At 32.3% G+C, this 21,255-nt stretch overlaps 1 protein-coding gene across 1 annotated transcript; it reads left to right on the top strand.

Moving 5' to 3' along the window:
* Positions 1 to 14,245: 14,245 nt before the first annotated feature.
* Positions 14,246 to 20,979, top strand: LOC132716323 (uncharacterized). The gene is made up of 4 exons (XM_060699574.1): positions 14,246 to 14,368; positions 14,723 to 14,855; positions 16,101 to 16,185; positions 17,786 to 20,979. Exons 2-4 carry the CDS (start codon positions 14,745 to 14,747, stop codon positions 19,513 to 19,515), a joined length of 1,926 nt encoding a protein of 641 aa, XP_060555557.1. The 5' UTR covers positions 14,246 to 14,368; positions 14,723 to 14,744; the 3' UTR covers positions 19,516 to 20,979.
* Positions 20,980 to 21,255: the final 276 nt, after the last annotated feature.

Here is a 21,255-nt window from a genome sequence, read left to right as displayed (position 1 = left end):
AAATTTTATTGAATATTCTCGCAACGGTTAAAGGGAAATATCTGCGCAAGTGCAACACGCTCGTGAAATATTTCATCCTTCTCAGAACAATTTATAGTTCCGTATTCTGGTGAGACAAGCTAGTTCCGTATACAATCCACAGCTTAGGGAATCATTGTCATTTATCAAAGATTTCATAAATGTGCGTTCTAGGAAATAGTAAGAAAAGAAAGAAAACAAGAAAAAAAAAGAAAGAAAGAAAGAATCAACAGTTACAGCAAACAAAAATTGCCGTCACCGCTGGTAATTATATTGTCATTCAAATTTCGATACATTTATCAAAGCAGTAAGTTACAAGCTTTCTGTGTATATGCTTGATTTGGAGGTTTTTCCTTGCACATGTTGTCGGTTTGTTAGTGTGACTTCATCTAGTTTATAACAGTATTTATTTAAAATCGAATGTAAAGACCACTTTCAACGTACATAAACCACGCCCGAGATCACGGTCTGGAAATAATCAGTACTGACATCATGAAGGGAACATTGTCGTAACTATATTAAGATTTGAACCTTAGATACTTTGGTTGAGAGACAGAGACCTTAACCTATCTATCTGGCAACCGCTTCCATTTGGTCAATACTTGGCTCGCTTATATCATCAGTACGGTAACTGGTCTGCATCTGTCGCCACTGTAAAACCGGATTAAGCCCTATGCATTTGTCGGATATCCGAAAAATTCTTGTACATAAATTACCAGGCCTGTAGTTGGTCGCTTAAATAACTTATTATTATATTGAGTTCATGACGGTGTGTATTTCTGACGATATTTCCACTTATTTGAGATACATTCTAAATATAATATTCGTGTAACTTCATAAGTAAACCTAGAGGCTTACAAAATATAATTTCATTCAACTAATCCAATAAAGTCATTCAATACACCCCCCTCTATTTGCTAAGTAATAGATATACCATTGCTGCGTTGACGATTTCTGGGTTTGCGTAAATTATACCATAATCACGTGACCTTTCTTATGCAACCTCACTCGACTTCGTCTCGTGAGGTCAAGGCATAAGAAAGGTCACGTGATTATGGTATAATTTACGCAAACCCAGAAATCGTCAACGCACCAATGGTGTATCTGTTTTAACCTATAGCTCCGCCCAGAAACACTTACTCCTTCACTAAAAATTATACCATAGTCTGGGTATGGTATAATTTACGGTTATTGGAAATTATACTTGGAAGAATTTTACACAAGAAGCGCTGAAGAGCTATAGGTTAAATATCAATAATGAAAAAAAATATTAAAATTATACCAAACATTAAATTAATCTAAATCAAACTTACCGTCACTTTAATATACCCAACTTTAATATACCCAACTTTTTCTATTTCAATCTATTATTAAATGAATATATGAATGTTTTTAGAAGCTATTGATATTATTTCATCTCATACATATGTGATATCTATAGTTATATCCTTGATAGTGGTCATTTTCTGAAGGTGTAATTTGGTCTTAAATACTTTTGTTAAGTCGCTTGTAAAAAAACCCCAAAAAACCCCATAAATTTTGAATAAAAAGATTATGTCTTATTGTAATGAAAGTAATATCATATCTGACTTAGAAAAGGACAATTAACACTTGATACGTTGTTTATTATGTTAACAATAGAAAATTAGGCAAGGGGAGGTAATTTCGCCCATATCATTTTCCTTGTTCGTAGAATACCTAGACTTATATCTACAACAGAATACAGACTCTGTCTTACTATTGACAATATTATGCTTATTTTGTTTTTGTTTGCTGAGGATATGATTATTTTGGGTGTAGTCCCCCTGATGTGTTAAATCAATCTGTAAATCTTTTATTTACTTATTGTAAAACATGGAGTATATAAGTAAATATATACCGATAAAAACAAAGTAGTTATATTTTGCAGGGAGTGTTTTAATACGTAACGGAGAATGGTTTTACAATAGTTAAGACTTGAAATTTTGTATAATTTTATTTATGTGGGTACTGTTTTTTATTATGCAGGTAGTTTTGTTCTAAATCAGGAGCATTTAGTTGGTAAAGCATTAAAAGCCTTTTATTTGATACTTATCAATTGTCGCAAATATAGAAAACTAAAATCATTTGTCAATTTATTGATCATTTATATTATTTTTTTCTCTTGGTTTTATTCTAAGTTATTAGAGATAAATATAAGCGGATTCATTAAATCCACGTAAATTGAAACAATACATCTCAAATTTTGTAGTCAAAACAACGACATATTCAACGGCTATTTATAGTGAACTCGCGCGATATCCTCTGTAATAGACTTTTGCAGCTTACTCCGATGCGGACAGTGGACGATGGACTACTGATCATTTTCAGGGGTTTTCTCAAAATAATAATGTTTCAGAAAAATGAAATGAATATTCGGTAGCGCTTTCAATGCTTGCAAGTGAAATAATGAAAATGATTAATGTTCATTAAAATGGAAATAAAGTTTGAAAATTATGTTTCGGCTAAAGAAATACTAATACTCCTGAAAAATAAATGCGATAAAATATTCTAATATACAGTTTTATAAGAATACAATATTAGACTATAAAATAGTGACTGCTGTAAAAAATATGAATCAATGAATATGTTTCGTTAAAATACATTTCCCTTGGTAGCGATTGAACAACAACCCGGACCTGCTCCGAGACCGGTAACTGTGGCTGCCTCTCCAAGACGGCAACCGTGGCTGCCGCTCCAAGACCGGTAACCGTGGCTGCCTCTCCGAGACCGGTAACCGTGGCTGCCTCTCCGAGACCGATAACCGTGGCTGCCTCTCCGAGACCGGTAACCGTGGCTGCCTCTCCGGGACCGGTAACCGTGGCTGCCTCTCCGAGACCGGTAATCGTGACTGCCGCTCTAAGACCAGCAACCGTGGATCAACATGCCGGACAGAACAACAATGGCAATGGCAGGGGTAGAAAAAGGCCACTAGCAGCACTGACAAGAGAAAACCGGCTGGCATACAACAAGTTCATCACAAAGAAAGTTCCCAAATAATTAAGAGAACTCGGAGTCAGCTCCAATGATGAATAAAAAATTAGAAAATATATAAATGCACCATGTTAAACAAATTATGACAATAAAATGTCATATAAATAATAACGTGTTTTTGTCCTTATCACCAGAAATATTGTAACTTCCGATACGCCCATGTATAGATGAGAAAGTTGAATGTTCTGAATTTTGACTCTTCTCAGTTTACAACCATTTTGAGAAATTCCCCGCAACATTTGTTCGTTATCAGGTGTCCACTGTCCGCGTCAGAGTAAGCTGCAAAAGTCTATTATGAGATACCAAAAAAAATTAAATATTGGTTTAAAGCTGCATGCCTCCAGATAAGCCAAAATATTCAAAGAAAATTAAACTTGGGAAAATGTACTGAGATTTCAAGAAAAGTAAACAGATAAAAAATTGATAATTCATATCTTATGTGCATACCTGACTGATCTTTGTAGTATTTATCACCATAGGGGCTTATTTTCACATTTTGACCTTTTTTGGTAATTTACGCGGATTATTAGTGCCGTTATGCAATGCGTCAATTACTTTCTTTATTCACATCACAATATGTTACCTTAAAAACATTTACCCAATTTTCATGAACATAAGGATAAATCTGGAGGCGTGCTGCTTTAAAATGACCAAAACGGATAAAATAATATTACAACTCGCGTATAGAATTGCATGTGATGAATGTTAAATGGAAAAGAAAAACTGGTTGTCAGAAGTGAAAAACAACATTTATCTGATTATGGTTTCGCATATAAGTGTGATTCACCTGATACTTTTGAAAAGACTTTTATATTATGTTGCTAATAGTTTTGTTCGAGAGTGGCATGTTAATAAGAAAAACAGTCCTGTTTTGAAGTTTATAAGGTTAAAATAATTTAATGTATAAAAAGTACTTTGATATTTTGCCTTGTAATGCAAGATGTTATTTAACACAGTTAAGGCAGTCTTCACATTCTTTGAAAATGTCAAAAAGTTCGGTACAGTGCCCGGAGAATCAAGATAAATCAACGTTATTGTATACACTGTGATAAGCACGACATCGAAGACGAATATCATTTTATTTTTGATTTCCCATTTTATTTTAAAACTGTACACGAAAAGTATTATTGTGTTAAACCAAGCATTTTTAAATCTATAGAACTAAAAAATGATAAAAAAAGAACATTTTTTACAAATTTAGCTTCTTACAAATTTAACTATTCATATTAAACGGACAATGACTTTAGGAGCATTTGCTTCACATATTTAAGTCCATCTTTTTATTATAGAAAATAAAGAATATTGCATGTTTAAAATGTAATAATTTTTTTTTCAAATGTAAATGTGCTAATATATTGGGGTGGCAATTCGATACTTACAAGCATTGGCAAATATGTTACGATGATGTACGTTTGGTTCAAATCTGATAAAATATATGTTCTGTTTTGTTCAAATATTTTTTTTTAGAAATAGATCTGCATTAAAAAAAATCAATAAAAGTACCCCCACAAAACCCCCCACATAAACCAAACAATAACAACAACAACAACAAAACAATTTTCGTTGATACAGTAAAGGGATGCGGATATTTCTTTCGTGAATTTGAAAACAAATTAAAACAACCACTAATATTCTGAATTTACACTTATGGTAAAGAGGGTTGGTTATAAAGGGAAGCAACTCTAACGCGTACATACAATAGTACACAACTATTCATTCTCTTGCAAAGACCTGTTGGAAGAGCGCTGTACATGTAGCACATTACGGAATTGAAATGCTACTTATGACAAATGAAAAATGAAAGACAAACCTTCACTTCAAATCCGGAGATTATCAAAGAGAAAATGAAACATGCAAGAAATAAAAAGTAAAGTTAACTCTTGGTCATGAGATAATAATGATGATGAAAATAATAATTACTATAAAAACTAACTCATGGTAAGTGTATATAAAAGATACAAAGTGATCTCATCAATGCCCGAAAGCTTTATTTGTGCTTCCGATAGAATATGAAATTATGAAAGTTGATATACGAGAACAGTTTAAATATACGAGAACAGTCACGTTTCTAAGGAACGTGTTTTGTGTTTTATTTTCCGTTTTAACCCTTTCACTGCCATAGGGACGGCTTAAGCCGTCCCTGATATTTTCGGCGTATTTGCCATATGGACGGCTTTAGCCGTTTCTATAATAATAATAGTAATAATAATAAATTAATAATAATAATAATAAAAATAATAATAAATATAAAGAAAATTATATATATATACATCTTTATTGCCTCCGAATGTTCGAAGATATACATATTACATAACACAGTCAATGAAAAGAAACAACATTAAGCAAAGAAAAGCATCATAATTATACAAAAAAGAACAATTTCAAAGATGTAAAATTATTACATCGACAATTATTATTATTATACTAACAGATTTGGAAACATATATAATTATTATAATACAAATAACAAATAATTATAATTATATTAAAAATAATAATATAGAACAGAACAGAACAGAACATATACTTTATTTCTGACTTGGGCTCAACACCCATCATCATAACATACATATACATGTATAATTATTACAATGCATGCGTCAAGAATCATATCATAACAAATTCAATCAGTTATATTCAAATATTATGACATAGCTAACATATTGATTGAGAATGCCAAAAAATAAATTTCTACATTAATAATATCATATTGATATGCTAATCTACCAAATTGTCTCGTCTTTCAAATGCTTTAATACAAAATAATGCTAATTTTCTAATAACCAATTTTCTATCTGCGTTTTAACAATTGTATGAATTTATAAACACTAGGATTAACAGTAAAGTATCTTGAAATGTACATACTTCTAAAATCACTATAAATTGGACATATTAATATAAAATGAAATTCGTCCTCTATATCCCCGGACGTACATAATGTGCATTTTCTCTGACTTCTTTCAATACCCCTGTGTCTTCCAGATTCAATATGTAGTTTATGGGAACTTAATCTAATTTTTGCAAGAACTGATCTGTATTTTGCATTTTTCTAATAATTTTAAGATAAATAGACCTTTCATATTTAACTTTAACATTTGAATACAATTGCAAGGAAGAGCATAACGCCATGTCTGCTCGCCACTGGGTTACATATATATCCCTGAGACGTGATCTGAATACTGGTATAAAAATTTTAATATTAACCGATTCTGGATATGAACCATACTTCGGCAAATCCAGCGTTTTGTAACATGTCTCGAACTTTTGATGACCAGTTGACAACATTTGAGTTATTTGATATATCATTTCTTTGAGAACTTAGAATAGTTTGTTAAAATTACAGTTTTGACTCTTATCGCCGTGTAACTTTAACCAATATTTTGCTATCCTAACATATCTTTCAATATACAATGGAAAATCTACCTAGTTCAGAATACAATGATAGAGTATTTGTTGACATTTTAACATTTAATAACCATTTAAAAATTTTTCTTTGCACACGTTCAATATTTTCTGCTTTATTAAAGCCCCATACTTCACAATTATAATTCAAAATAGATAAAAATACGCATCGAAAAAAATTGAACATTATTTCTATAGATATATCTAACTCTTTTGTAATGTTAAGTAAAGAGTTCATTGCCCTTAAGCCTTTTCCACTAAGGGTATTTGTTGCTGGTACAAATGAACCTCCACTAGGAAATACAATTTCTAAATAATTAAAGTTTTGAACTATTTCTATTCAATTCCATCATATGACCATTTGAACTCTCTACTTATTGACCGCCTTTTCTAAAAACAACAATTTTAGTTTTATCAACATTTACAGTTAAATTCCATTTTTTGCAATACAATTGTAAATTATTTATATTGTTTTGTAGACCTTCTTTGGATTTCAGAAAAAAGAACGGCATCATCCGCAAACAACAACAAAATACATAGATATCTGGTCTAGTGTAATGCAAGCATTTGGGTCTTCTTGTAAAAACATTTCAATATCATTCAAAAATATAGAGAACATGATCGGCGAGGTGATCTCCCCTTGAAAGAGACCTACATCACAGCTTGAAAAATCTGACAAACTATTTAAATGTCTTACACAAAGTTTAACATCTTCGTACATTGACCGTATAATAGAGAACAGTTTTCCGTCCACCCCGGTCTTTATGAGCTTATACCAAAGGTAATTTCTGTCAATTAAGTCATACGCCTTTTTATAATCCACAAAACAACAAAAGAGCTTATTTTTTCGTTCTAAATTGTCTTTCTATTAAAGCATTTAATATAAAAATAGGATCAATAGTACCGTAATTCGGTTTAAAACCGAATTGTGCGTCTGTCAAAGTTTCTGTGTTTTCAGCCCAACGTTTCAATCGTTCATTTATGATAACTGTAAACAATTTAGCAAAACAGCTAATCAATGTTATTCCTCTATAATTATTCGGGTCAGACGAATCACCTTTTTTATATATTGGTATTATTACTCCTGTTGACCAGCTACGAGGAAACACTTTTGTATTTAATATGTGGTTAAACAATAATTCAATTGAACGTGCCGTTACAGATACACTTTCTTTGAAATATTCATATAGGATATTGTCTAATGAACACGCCTTGTTACAACCGAGTTTCTTGGTGGCGGATATTATTTCCTCTTTTGTGATTGGTTGATCCAGTTCAGCGAAGGAACTTCCATAGGAGTCTGGGGCTGTATCAAATTGCGACAAAAAGTCATTACATTCCATATTTTCACTAAGCATTGTATTAGAAGACAAGTCTTTGAAATGATCATAAAAATTCTTCAACAGTTATATTTTCACCATTTGATTTGAAGATTTCTTTTTAAATGTTTTCCAAAAACTCTCGTGGATTTTTCTTCTCATATCATTCATTTTTTTTACCGACATTTTTATTAAAGCTTCTTTTATGCTTTTTACAAGTGTTTTTGTAATCACGTTTCCTTTTCATGCAGGATATTTCTAGTGCTTTCGTTTTTTTCTAAATTATAGTCATAAATTGCCTGTAAATAACTTTCTCTCTTTAATTTACATTCATCACTAAACCATTTCTTTCAGATTTGAGTCATTATGCACAAAATAAATTATTTCGTGCAACTGATTTAGTTTCAAAGTACCGTTTGCCTTTATCGTTTTAAAAAGTCCGTGAAAGTCTTAGTTAATGTATCGGTACTATCTCCGTTGTTTATTTGCTCTTGTAAAATAGTTTCTATGTTTTGTATATCATGTTGATACGTCATTTATAAATGCATCCCTTTGTGATGGTTTCCATTTATAAGAAATAGTTGGCTCCTTTTTTATCGTAACTTGGAATCGAGTTAACTTTGAATGAAAATGACATCGGGGCATGGTTAAAAATTCATTGGTCAAATCTTGAAACGATCACCAAAATCGCGATTTGAAAATTTTGCCAAATACAATCACAAGAAAATTGTCCTTGTAAATATTTGAACCAAAATCACAAGGTCCGTGGCAATCGTAATAAAAATATCTGTTTGTCCTATATGTCTATCATATGTATATAATCACTTTTCTGGCCAATCCGCGAATTAGTGTCTCCAGTAATGAATATTTTTCCATTTATTGCTGAATATATTATATTATTTTCAATGTGCATATAAATATCTTCATCGTTCCTATCATGGATCGGGGAATGTTCTGGTGCAATGTATACAACTGCTAAATAAATGTCATTTTCTATGCGAAAGAACGATTTATCAAATATTAACCATACCAGACAGTCAATGTCATTTTTGACCATTTTAACACCTTTTCTTATGGAATTTTATATATATGTTAAAACCACTGCTGGAGCGCTTAGAACGTCTATGCTGAAATCGTCTATAAGAATGAATCGGTTTGTGATATCCATTAAGATCAATAACTGAGCTTTTATTCGTCCAAGTCTCACTGAAGCATATAACATCATTTTCACTTATAATTCCAATAAATTTTTCAGATGGTCGCTTAACTTTAGAAAGTCCCTCAATAATCTATGATAAACACTTGATGACACCCTCTTGTGACTCCTGATCATGTCCACGATATAGCTGTTTATTTATGTACAATTTATCTACTGTAATATACGCCTCTTTCCTTCATCACGAGCCATTTTCATGACTGGTACCAGTTTTTGCCTGGTTTCCATAATTTCCCTAGGAAATTGCTCTGCGACTCCAAAGTGCGTACCTGAAAAAGTTTTTGCTGAAGCTCTTACTTTTTCTCGGTCCGTAAAATACGCAAATTTAGCAACAATTAGGCGAACTTTGGTACTTCTGTACACGCCAAGTCTATAAGCTCGATATAGTTTTATATTTTCTTTGGCGTCCAATATTTTCATCTCATTTTCAATAAAGTTAAGTACTTTCTGCTCGCAGTTTTCATCTTATTCTTCAGGCAAATTAAAAAACAACAAGTTATCCCTCATGCTTCGACATTTTATATCTGTAATTTCGTCCCGTAACTCTAACTCCTTTTCCCGTGAATCCTTTTCGGACTTTTTCATCGACTTTAACAACGTGTCTAATTCTGTTTGCCTTTTGTTTATAGTTTCAAAAATATCACTATCAAACGAACGACTCTGCTCTATGTCACTCATTTTGACCTTAAAGGAGTTGATCTTTTGGTCCATTGTGTCCATGCGTACCGTTAAAACGTTCATTCCAGCTTGGATATTATCTAATTGTGATAGCTTTTTGTCCATTGAATCAAGCCTTTGTAACAACATAGAAATGATATTATGATTATACCCTTGATTTTGACCTGTATTTTGAACTACCGGTGTACACGGTGTGGGTGGGGTATTACCTGTGAACACAGGCGAGGCAGAGTTCATTGCCATATACTGCGTATCTGAGTAATAGATAGGTTGTGAATTGTAGTTTGCACTTGATTGGTATTGGGCATTTACCTCATTTTGTCCACTTGATCCATTTTTTAATCCATTTTGAAGGCTTTGAGCACCTAGAATCGCGCCATTTTGTGCCATTGTTGACAAACGTTTTGAAATGTTCTGGCTATTTTCTGGCGATTCCTTCGATTTTTTTCGTTTTTTTGGCATGAATGTATAGATATGTATCAACTATCAACTGTTTTATCACATATAAATCAAAATAATCCTTAATTAATCCATATTTTTCCTTTTTTCTTTCTTTTCAAAAAATTGAACCACCATTTTCTTGCGCATGCGTACTTCTATAGTAATTTCTTAGAAAATCCTCTGGCAAATAGGTGAACAATAAAACAATAACCCTCTGGCAGAGAAAAGGTTAATACGGATTATTTGGACTGGAGTAAAAGAAGATGAGTTATTTCCAGTTAGTGTACAGTAGGTTGGAAATTGTTTATTATTGGAGTCTAGTACACTTACTGTAGACAATTAAGAAACATAATTATCTTGAAACTGTCTGATTTCTTAGAATAAACAAAATAGCATACCTTTATTTGAACTATTTTAAATGCTGTTTCCTAATCTGTCGATGATCACAGAATATTCAAGATTACCCTTATTTTCATTTCCTAAACATTAATTGAGCCGCGTCATGACAAAACCAACATAATGCGTTTGCAACCAGCACGGATCCAGACAAGCCTGCGCATCCGTGCAGTCTGATCAGGATCCATGCTGTTTGCTTATAGACCCTATAACAAGTAAAGAAACTGGTAGCGAAAAACATGGATCCTGATCAGACTGCGCGGATGCGCAGGCTGGTCCGGATCCATGCTGGTCGCAAACCCATTATGTTGGTTTTGTCGTGACGCGGCTCAATTATCAAACAGAGAGATGATAACCGCGTAGTTTGGTGTTTGTTGTTTTACTGTTACCACATGTTTACAAAATCTTATGTGTAATTTGTCCACGTCTTTGTAGTTATACCTGTACTCCCAAAATCTCTGAACGAAATAAAAGTATTGGCACCACTATCGTTTCAAAAGATAATAATTCAATGTTAAAGTTGTATGCATCCAAATAAGATAAAATATTCCAAGAAAACCAATCTTGAGAAAAAATTAAGATTTTTGGAAAAGTAAAACGATTCAAGATTCTAGAAATAATTTACATGTTATATGCAATTAATAACTGACTCTGACTTTTATCACCGTATTTCTACTGCGTGACTGACGCAGCATGGGTTTTTTTTATATATATTTCAACCTCTTTTTTTGCGGGGGGGGGGGGGGAGTGATTAACTCGACATGTACGTTCTGTTTGCAATGTGCTAATTATTATATATTATTTACTTCAAAATACTTTACATTTAAACGCATTTTCAAAATTTTCGTGAAAATCAGCAAGAATCTGCTTTAACATCAAGTTTCACTTTGTTAAATAAAAATATCAGATTATGGTATGCTGTTAATGCTTGGTCGTGTAGACCCTTAACTACATGACTCTTATTCCCTGTATACATAAATTTATATCTAAATAAGAGTTATATACTTGCTCAATTTTCATAACTTTGGATTAACAATTACATCACATTATGTTATGAATAATCGTATTTGATTAAAATCACATTTTATTTATAATCACATTTTGTTTAATAATCGCATTGCAATAATAATAACATTCGATTAATAATCACAGCTGTTAAATAAACTTATTTTCTAATTCGCTCTGCTTTACCGAAAATAAATTTTTATCATTAAGAGTTGTGAAACCTTCAGTCTTAGGCAGAATAAACAACAACCTTGTGAACACCAAAAGTTCATATTTCACTCGTGGCTGCGCCACTCGTGAAATATACCTTTTGGTGCTCACTCGGTGAAATATATTTCGATCTTACACTAAACTAAACAAATTCTTTTTATTATATGCAAAGAAACGTTTAAAAAAAACATAAACCTAAAACTGAATGAAAAGCGCGCCAAATAATAATACAACGTGACGTCATTTACGACGTCACGTCATTAAGTTGGTACCCAGTTCTGTGCACGCTGGTATTTCAATGAAACAACGTAAGGGGCTTAAATTCAAAACAGTGAAATTATCAAAGTGGTAATTTCACTGTTTCAAACAGTGAAATTACCAGTTTTATATCACTGATATATTTCTATAAACCACCGAAAAGCATGTAATAAAGCCATTTAATAAAAACGATATTAAACTAGACGATATTACACTAGTGTAATAACACTTCTGACGTCACGTCATTTGCGCTATAAACATAGCGTAAAAGTGCGCTAATGTTAGCGTTACACTATAGGTGCGTCAAAGAAAAACAGTTTACCGTTCTTATTTTATATATGTGATAAATAGAATATTATATTCGTGTAGATTCAATACTTAATTTATTAAACTCGTTGAATAAAGCAATATTATGCTCGCCAGAGGCTCACATAATATGATTTATTCAACTCGTTCAATAAAGTTAGTATTAAACCTACACTCATTCAATATCCTCTATATACTTAAAACAAAAAAATTACAATCTTGTCCGTGCAGATTATGAAAAAAAAACAACAACAAAAAACAACAACAAAAACACACAAACAACAACAACAACAACAACAAACAAACAGAAAACACTTTTCCGGAATAAATATATCGGATATATAGCAAGGCAGAGTTGTTCTTCAACATTGGTACACCTTGTCTCCCTGTGTCCACCAGCGGACGAACTACTCAACTACATACTAAGTAGATGAAGGTAATTCGGATATGATAAGGATGCGGACACTTCTTAAATGGTGAATTAACTGAAAATATAGCTGAGTCTACAAACTACAAAACGGATGAAAAAAACCCAAATGGTATACATAAAATAGGCTTTACTTAACTCGTCATGATTTGGAAAAAATTATGTTTCTGAGTTTCCATTTTTTTTTTTATTTTATCGCATCTATCCAAATAATGATGATAGCGTAAATTTATCAAATTATCAAGTAAGAAAGTATGAAAAGAATGTTTTTTTTTCTCCTTTTATGTCAAAAGATGTGTAAATGATTAATATATCAACAGTTATTTTTTTCAATAGCCGTCACTGCGTACCTAGAACGACTGGAGGAAGCAACTCATATTCGCATTAAATATGAGCCGTGTCACGACAAAACCAACATAGTGCGTTTGCGATATATTCAATCGACTGTTCAATTTATAAATGATTGTCCATGTTCGAAACATATAGTTTGTATAAATAAACAAACACATTTTTTCTTTAAAGGGAAATGCAACAGTTTATCGAGCAGAGAAGTTTTTGATATGTCGTATCCTTTTTAACACCCCGAGTATTTTATTCTATAATTATTGTTTATAACTGCACACTTTCGGCGGCACAATTCCCTCAACACTCCTACACACTATGTGTTTTCAAAATACGGTCACTTCATGTTTTATATCATATCTTAATCGGAGTACATAAATTCACTAAAAATCAAATTTCGGTATTAATAATTCCATTTCGGGAATAGGATATCATGAGAAGTTGTTTATCAAAGAGTGTACGGTATACGTGAATCAGTCAAAATTTAAAGTACTTTAAAACGATCGTTAACGCGCTGAGAGTCGCATTTCGGGAAAATGAGTGTGTGTATTTGAATTTAGTTTTGCCCGCCATCCATTGCCCACATGGGCGTGTCATCAAAGTGTTTTAGCCATTTAAGATTATGGAGGATAATGCAAAACACAGATACAGAAAGATTTAGCGTGCCAATTGCTTTAACACTCATACAGGGGACCTCGATAATAGTTTTAGTTGGAACGAAACTATTTATACTGATGTTTACCGACAAGGGATATTGAATTTAACTTAGAATGGAAACCATAATTAGACAGAAGAGAGAGCCTTCCAGACTGACTTATTACCCATGATTTTGATGTACTTCCGACAAAACTGTTCAAAACCATCACTTATGAAGATACCCCATTACCGTTATGCTCGCATTTTGGCTAGCTCTTCGATATCGTCATTAACAAAGATTAAAAAAAAACAACACAACAAAACAAAAACAAAACAAACAAAAATCACTGCAACGTTTATGAAAATCCCATATTGTATTATGTTGGTCAATCACCGAAACATAAAATCATCATCATCAACAACAAGAATATTTCGTGACTACGCTGATTATGTATACTTTTACTGAGATAGATATAAGCTCGCATTCCTCTTTAAAAAAGGATTGAAAACAGATCCTTCAGGTTTATACAACAAGACGAAATTCACGTATATAAAGATAACAGTATTATATAATGTACCGTGTGGTTACGTGTCTCCAAAACAAACCCTCATTCTGATAATAGATACGGTGAATGTCGGATTGGTTTTCTTTAAGTCTTTTATTTCATTGTGTATACAACATTTGCATAGGTGCAGATCGAGGTAGGATATTTTAATTTTATTTCTTATAATAAACAACTTATGTTTACCATAAATTGATATATATTAGCGTATCATGAACCCGACTTATGTCTAAGAATAAGTATTTGTTAGTGTTTAATACAAAGCTTTTGGTCAAGAACGGCACAGCCATTCGACCACTTAAATTAAATAAATACTTAATATAAACACTAACCAATATATTGTTTCATAAAACTGTCGATTTACTGGACTGATATAAATTAATCCGTTTACCATTAATGAGTCATTATGAATCAACCTTTAATCGGTAGGTAAAGAATTAAATTATGTCTGTTTATACATGTTTAACAATGAGATAAATGAATTTCATTTCAGTTGAAGTTATACATGATAAAACATGGAGTGCGACATTAATGATTGTAGTCCAGAATATGCCTTAAAATATCTTGTTCAACAGGTAGAAGAGCAGTCTACCTTGTGTGATGTAACGGTCAAAATGGGAACTTGGGTATGATGTAGAAATTTGCATTTCTTTCTCTTGTACCCTTTCACTTTTTCACCTTCTCACTCCCAGATAATATGAACCAATACCAGCTAATGATGTCGTAAGCTACCAGCTGTATATAATATAGAAAACTTAAAAAAACGTCCAATGATAGAGACGGATTGTAAACTGATAGTGTGTGGAGAAAGTTATTCAGATACAAGATTTATGGGTTTTTTACAGTGGAAATAAGTCATTCAGCAGTTAAGTTTTTTTCCTATAAGAATCAATGAAAAAACAGTACTGCTATATATCAATACAGTTTTCAAATGCTCATTGGAAGTGTACTGAGTGAAATGGGTTAGTAAGAACAAAGAAAAAGTTCCAAACCATGCCATAATTGGAAATAAAGACGGTCACTCAAGATTGTTGCACAAAACCTTACATAGGTTTTACCAGCTAATAAAATCTTTGAATACAATTCATTATTTAACAAAATAAGAATGTCTATTCCGAAAAAGTACTGCGCACTGATTATACCTATTCCGAAAAAGTACTGCGCACTGATTATACAAAAGAAGCATGTAAAATGTCAAGACTTCCTTTAAAATAATGTACACAGTGTTGAACGTTAATCTCTTTCATACTGCATATGAATATTTGTAATGATAAAAGTCATTGACTACATACATACAACTATGCTTTATTTGTTTTGAATTGATAAATATTTTATTAAGTATTATCATTTTATCAAAATGGATCTGTCGCTTGTATCCATGTTTTGGTTCCATTGTTGGATAAAAATGGCTGTACCAGAATGTTTCGTTTATAAGCAAAATCAAAGAAAACTTTCAACAACAAGAACAACAGTAAAATAAAAGCAGAATAAAGATTACAGCCGCACACACTTTATTAGAATATACATAGTTATCGGCACGAGTGTTATAAAGCAATAGAACAGTACAATATTGCGTTATATAGGCAAACATAGCGTTATAAAAGCGCTTATATTGGCATAACACTATTGTCGCGTCATTGAAAAAGACCCCTTTTTACTGTAAATCAACCTTGTGAGAAATATAATATTATATTAATATAGATTTAATACAAAATATCTTTTTTTTAACTCGTTTAATAAATTTAGTATTAAACCTACTCATTTATATATCCTCTAGGGCCATCTTCTGAATGGTTGTATTTCTGATGACCTCTCGCAATTAAAATCAGTGCTTTTTAATTAATATATTTTGTGATTAATACTTCTTACAGGAGAAGAAATTCCATCGGTGTGTTCTAGTGATAAGTCCATTTTTTGACCACGTACTTAACGACAGTTTCCTGGAAAAGCAAGCAGGTATCACTTTACACAATACATTTATTTGAAGCTTAAGACAATAAAATAATGTCAATAGTAAAATCGTGATACGCGAGTTCTCAAGGTAAAACAAAATGACAAATATGTAGCTTTAAATTGACTCTGTATTTTGACTCATAATGCATATTTCTCAGAAGCAACCGACGAAGTACTATCCGTAATTATTAGAATGTCCGGATGACTTCTCCGATACCACTTTCAATGCAATTTCAATGAAACTTTACAGGATAAATCTGTAGCTCAAGTTATCGCGCATTATACACGGATTTTCCGGTTGAATGATTTTTGGCGGAGTTATGGCCCTTAAATAAAAAGGTTTTTGTGTGTCGCCAGATACACTGAATCTTGTCCGAACTACTTCTTAGAAACTACTGGTGCTATTTCATCTAAACAGAGTGCATGACAAGCATTTTTGTTTGTGTCGCCTCTAAGGAGTATTGGCGACATATAAGCATGACTTCTCCGTCACCCGTCTGTCTGTCCGTCCGTCCAAAAACTGGTCCGGACTTCTACTCCAAACTTTACAGGAATGATCAATATCAAGTCTAGTTGTGCATATCGTTTCCGGTTCAATGATTTAGTCAGAGTTAGCCCTTTAATTATTTCTATTTCCAAACTACTCCTCTTATACTACTTATGAAAAATTTCATTGAAACTTTCCAAGATTGATTGGTAACTCAAGTACTTGCGCATATCAAACGGGATTTCCGCTTGAATAATTTTTGGCGGATTTTTGGCCCTTTAATATAAAGGTGGTGATAAAGTTGTTCCAGAATACTCCTCTTATACCAATGATGCAATTTCATTGAAACTTTACAGAAAAGTATCTCAAGTACTTACGCATTTCACACAGGTTTTCCACTTAAATATTCTTGTTTTGGCAGGGTTATGGCCCTTCAATAAAAAAGGTGTTTTTTTTTCTCTTGTTGCCAGCTACTTGTTTGGACTAATCTTCAGAAACTAGTGCATTTTCATCAACAAGAATAATCAATACTATGTCTAGTGGTGCACCTCACCCAAATGTTTTTGATTTTATGAATATTGTCAGAGTAATGGCACTTAAATGATTTTAATTTTGAAAGTTTGTCCGGACTACCCTTTTTATACCACTAATGATCGGTTACTTGAAGTACTTGCATATATTACACGGGTTTACCGGTTGAAGGATTTTCAGCCGAGTTATGGGCCTTGAATAAATGTTGTGTTTTCCCTGTTAATGATTTTTGGGTCTCCTGCTACACTGTAGCTGCAACATGCAATTGTCTATTATGAGGCGACACATGCCATCACTGATTGCCCTTGTATTGCTTTAATTATTCTTTCGTTATTCAAAATTATATAAACGGATAAAGAAGTGAATATGTACAAATGATGCAAAACTGTACTGTTACTTTTAATGTGGTCATAAAGCTTAAGACTTTGGTATAAAATGTACATGAGAAATTATTCAGAGGTTCATCGTGAAGTTTGGCAATTATATATGTATATCCATCAATTCTTATGTTAGCAATATAGGCCTTTTGTATTTGGAATAGTATTAACCAGTTAAACAGTAATTATATCATATTTTGTATTTAAGGAGAAATTAAAATGACAATTGGTACACCAAATTCGCTTCAAACAGCTATAATGTACCTTTATGGACAAAAACCGAAATTTAGTCTGGAAAATATTGAGAATGTTCTACAGATGGCTGAGTTCCTTCTTATACCAAATCTAAAGGCTGCTTGTATAACCTGGCTAAATTCAACGGTGATAACAGAAAACAACTGCTTGGCAATCATCCAAATATCCAGTATTTACGATTTTGAAATCAAAAGATGTGTAGATTTTATTGAAGAGAACTTGCCAGAAATGCTTAATCATCCTCTTATGATAAATCTTACACAAGAATCGGTACAAATGCTGTTTTCCGATAAACGGCTATCATATGCACCAATGGACGACAAACTATTGTTCCTACTCAAATGGTCAGATGTAGCTGAAAATTCTAGAAAGGTTCATTTGAAGGAACTACTGACAACCATCGATTTTAACGAGATCAGTAGCTCGCTTTTGCAAGACTTTACACACAAATATGCTGATGTTATACATTTGCAATTAGATCAAATTTCTCCTATTCTACCAAATCGTCGTGTCCTTATTATGAAAGGAAATAACCACATGTATACTGATGAAACGTTCTGGTGTCTGGATTTAGAACGAGAACAATGGTTTCGCATTGACTCCAAATCATTCGATGAAGAAAGTTCTTACCATTATAAAGGCATTTTAGGAACATGCACGACTGCTTTCGGGCCGGAAATCTGGTTCTCGAAAGATGCATATTGGACGTCAGCAATTTTAATTCTTAATTTACAAACGGATAAATGCACGGAATTAAATATAAAAGGAATAGACAAAAGTTGCCGTGTCGGAAGTAATGACGGTTTTAAAATTTGCGGAGATATGTTTGTTGCGACAATAAACGAACTAGTAGAAATAGAGTCAAACAAAGATTCTCAAATAAATGATCTTCGATCACAAAACGTGACTGACAATTTCATTACAATGCAACCATTGTATAAAGAAAGAAGAATTGACATCCATACTTCAACTTTGTATATTGGACACATTGCCAATGGAAACGTGGAAATGTCACCGCTTCTCTCTTTCAAGGACGATACAATACACAATGTTTTAATAGGCCAAAATACAATAGCAATTATCTTCAAGTCACAGAAATTTATTGCAATTTACGATCTTGTTAAATGCAATTTAGAAAAAATAGAACAATCAACGACCCTTCAAGATCAAATATATGAATATAATAATGTATTTTTGATTTATGATAATACAAGATGCATCATCTTGACGAGAATCATTGATCCTTGTCATTCAATTAAGTATGAAATCACTGAAATCCCATTAGAACATAATGAATATGAAGAAATTTATTATTGCTTTAAACATCAGATGTTGTTCCGTTATTATCGGAAAAGTTACAACGAGAATTTTGTTTTTGAATGTACTCCGTGTCCTGCAGTGCTATTTCGCAAACCAAACGAATCTATAACATGGAAACAGTTACCTTTGCCTAGAGAAAAATACTATTCTTTAGACATTAAAGCGGGAAAAGTTTTCGCAATATGTCTTCATAAGTCTATGCTTCGTTGTCAAATCGATTGCCCTCACTGCAAAGCGAGAGTCGGAAGAAAACAAAGTCAGTTTTTCGTCGATGATGGAATGACATACTTTGACGCAATATGGCCTCTTGACTATTATCGTCCACCAAACTATGACTCAGATTATTGCTATTTCTCTGATTAAATACTTAAAAAATATTCGTGTGTTGTGACAGAGTTGGTTTGCCATCTTTAAAATGTCGTTATAATTGACCATTTTGTTAATACAATGTTTATGTATAAAAGCCTTGGAGTTAAATAGGCTCAGTCCCAGGGGGTCATTGAATTTCCTTATATGTATATAATAAAAACAAAAACAATATTCTTCTAGAAACCAAACGAGCTAGAGTTTAGATATTTAGCATGAAACATCCTTTATTGAGTGACTACCACGTTTGTTCAAATCAAATCCTAAAGATTAAAATTGGTAACGTCCTACGGGTCATTGATTTTGCTAATTGCTATTTGTGTTTACTATTTTTTTTGTCCATGTACCCGATTTTTATCAATAAATCCCTTCGATTTACAGATAAAAATAAAGTCATATATTGGTTTCCCAGCATGTCATATTTATGAATGAAAACGGGAACAAATTTCACGCCTCAACCGCTGGGTAGGCAGTATAAAAGACAAAAAAAAACACAAAAAAAACAACAACAACAACTTAAATTCGGTAATTTATTTCTTACATTTGTATCTGTAAACAAAAGCTATAAATAGATGATCTAGCTTTACATTTTGAAAGTCCGAAAATCTATTTATAGAAGAAGTACGGCTATTCGTGTCGGGCTATGGAAAAAAACGAACTGGAGAATTTTGCAGGAAATAAAATGCAAACATATTCAACAATAAATTGCACTCTTTATAAATTAATCGATTAAAAATAGGTAGGTCATTTTTTACGAATTGTTATATCATACTAGTATTATCATTTTGAAATTGTCTTTTCCGGCCCTGAATGCACTTCTGACATTTTTTACCGTGAAAATTTAAATCGACCCTGATTTCCTAAATGTTTGCTGTAAGAAGTTGACTCTACTTTGTTTGAAGGCAATCGGTTTTATGGTGGTTTGAGTGGAATGTTGATTTGCCGAATACTGTGATATTTTAGCAACAGAAACTATCGTCTGCAATTTTAACTTGACGTGTTCTGGGTTTATTGATATAAATGTAAACACAATGGTGAATCAGTCGAGGATTTTGAAGCAATTCAACAAAATGGTAGATTTATCTCCCAATTAATCAATTAACAACAGCCCTTTATTTATCACCAATGTCAAGTAGCTTTAATATGTTTGACTCGCACGAACATGATGTAAGTGCATTCTAAAATCCAGGTAACAGTCTTCCATTATATTAATAAATATATTTGCACCATATAACATGTATAACAACAAATCCTAAATTTGGTCATTTTGAAATTCCAATTGTTTCATTCAAGTGTGTGTTCTTCTTTCAGTATTTATCTGGGACTTGAAATATAGCTACTGTATCTTAAGTCCAAGTTATTAATAGAAACCATTTTCTTTTTATTTGACATGGAAAAAGTATGCAATATTACTATATTAGTCCCTTTTGTAAATATTTTATTTACTGTTTGTATATTTGTTACAATTATAATGATAGAAAACAGACTTTGTTCATTTTGACATTCTGTTTTGCATGTTCCATTAAAATACATTTAATACATGTAATATTCAAATCTCTAGCAAGCCTACCAAAGTTCATGATGAACAATATCCTTCGTCCGCCTATTTATCTATAATATACAATTCTTGTTAAATCCAGTTAACCATTGAAATGTTTATAAGAATATCTAGTCATCAGATGTCTACTAGTTCATCGTCATTTGCTGCATTTCTTGCTTTGACGCTCTCTGGTGCTT

This window comes from Ruditapes philippinarum, unplaced genomic scaffold, assembly GCF_026571515.1.
Source record: "Ruditapes philippinarum isolate M1 unplaced genomic scaffold, ASM2657151v2 ctg11176_1_1_1_1, whole genome shotgun sequence".
Classification (NCBI taxonomy): Eukaryota; Metazoa; Mollusca; class Bivalvia; order Venerida; family Veneridae; genus Ruditapes; species Ruditapes philippinarum.
This window is presented reverse-complemented; position numbering and strand designations above follow the sequence as displayed.

Excerpts from the sequence above, each read along its gene's own strand:
- LOC132716323 (XM_060699574.1), top strand. The coding sequence starts at position 14,745 with ATGGAGTGCGACATTAATGATTGTAGTCCAGAATATGCCTTAAAATAT. Across the intron at positions 14,856-16,100 it reads CGGTCAAAATGGGAACTTGG|GAGAAGAAATTCCATCGGTG; the intron begins GTATGATGTAGA and ends TACTTCTTACAG. Across the intron at positions 16,186-17,785 it reads TTTCCTGGAAAAGCAAGCAG|GAGAAATTAAAATGACAATT; the intron begins GTATCACTTTAC and ends TTTGTATTTAAG.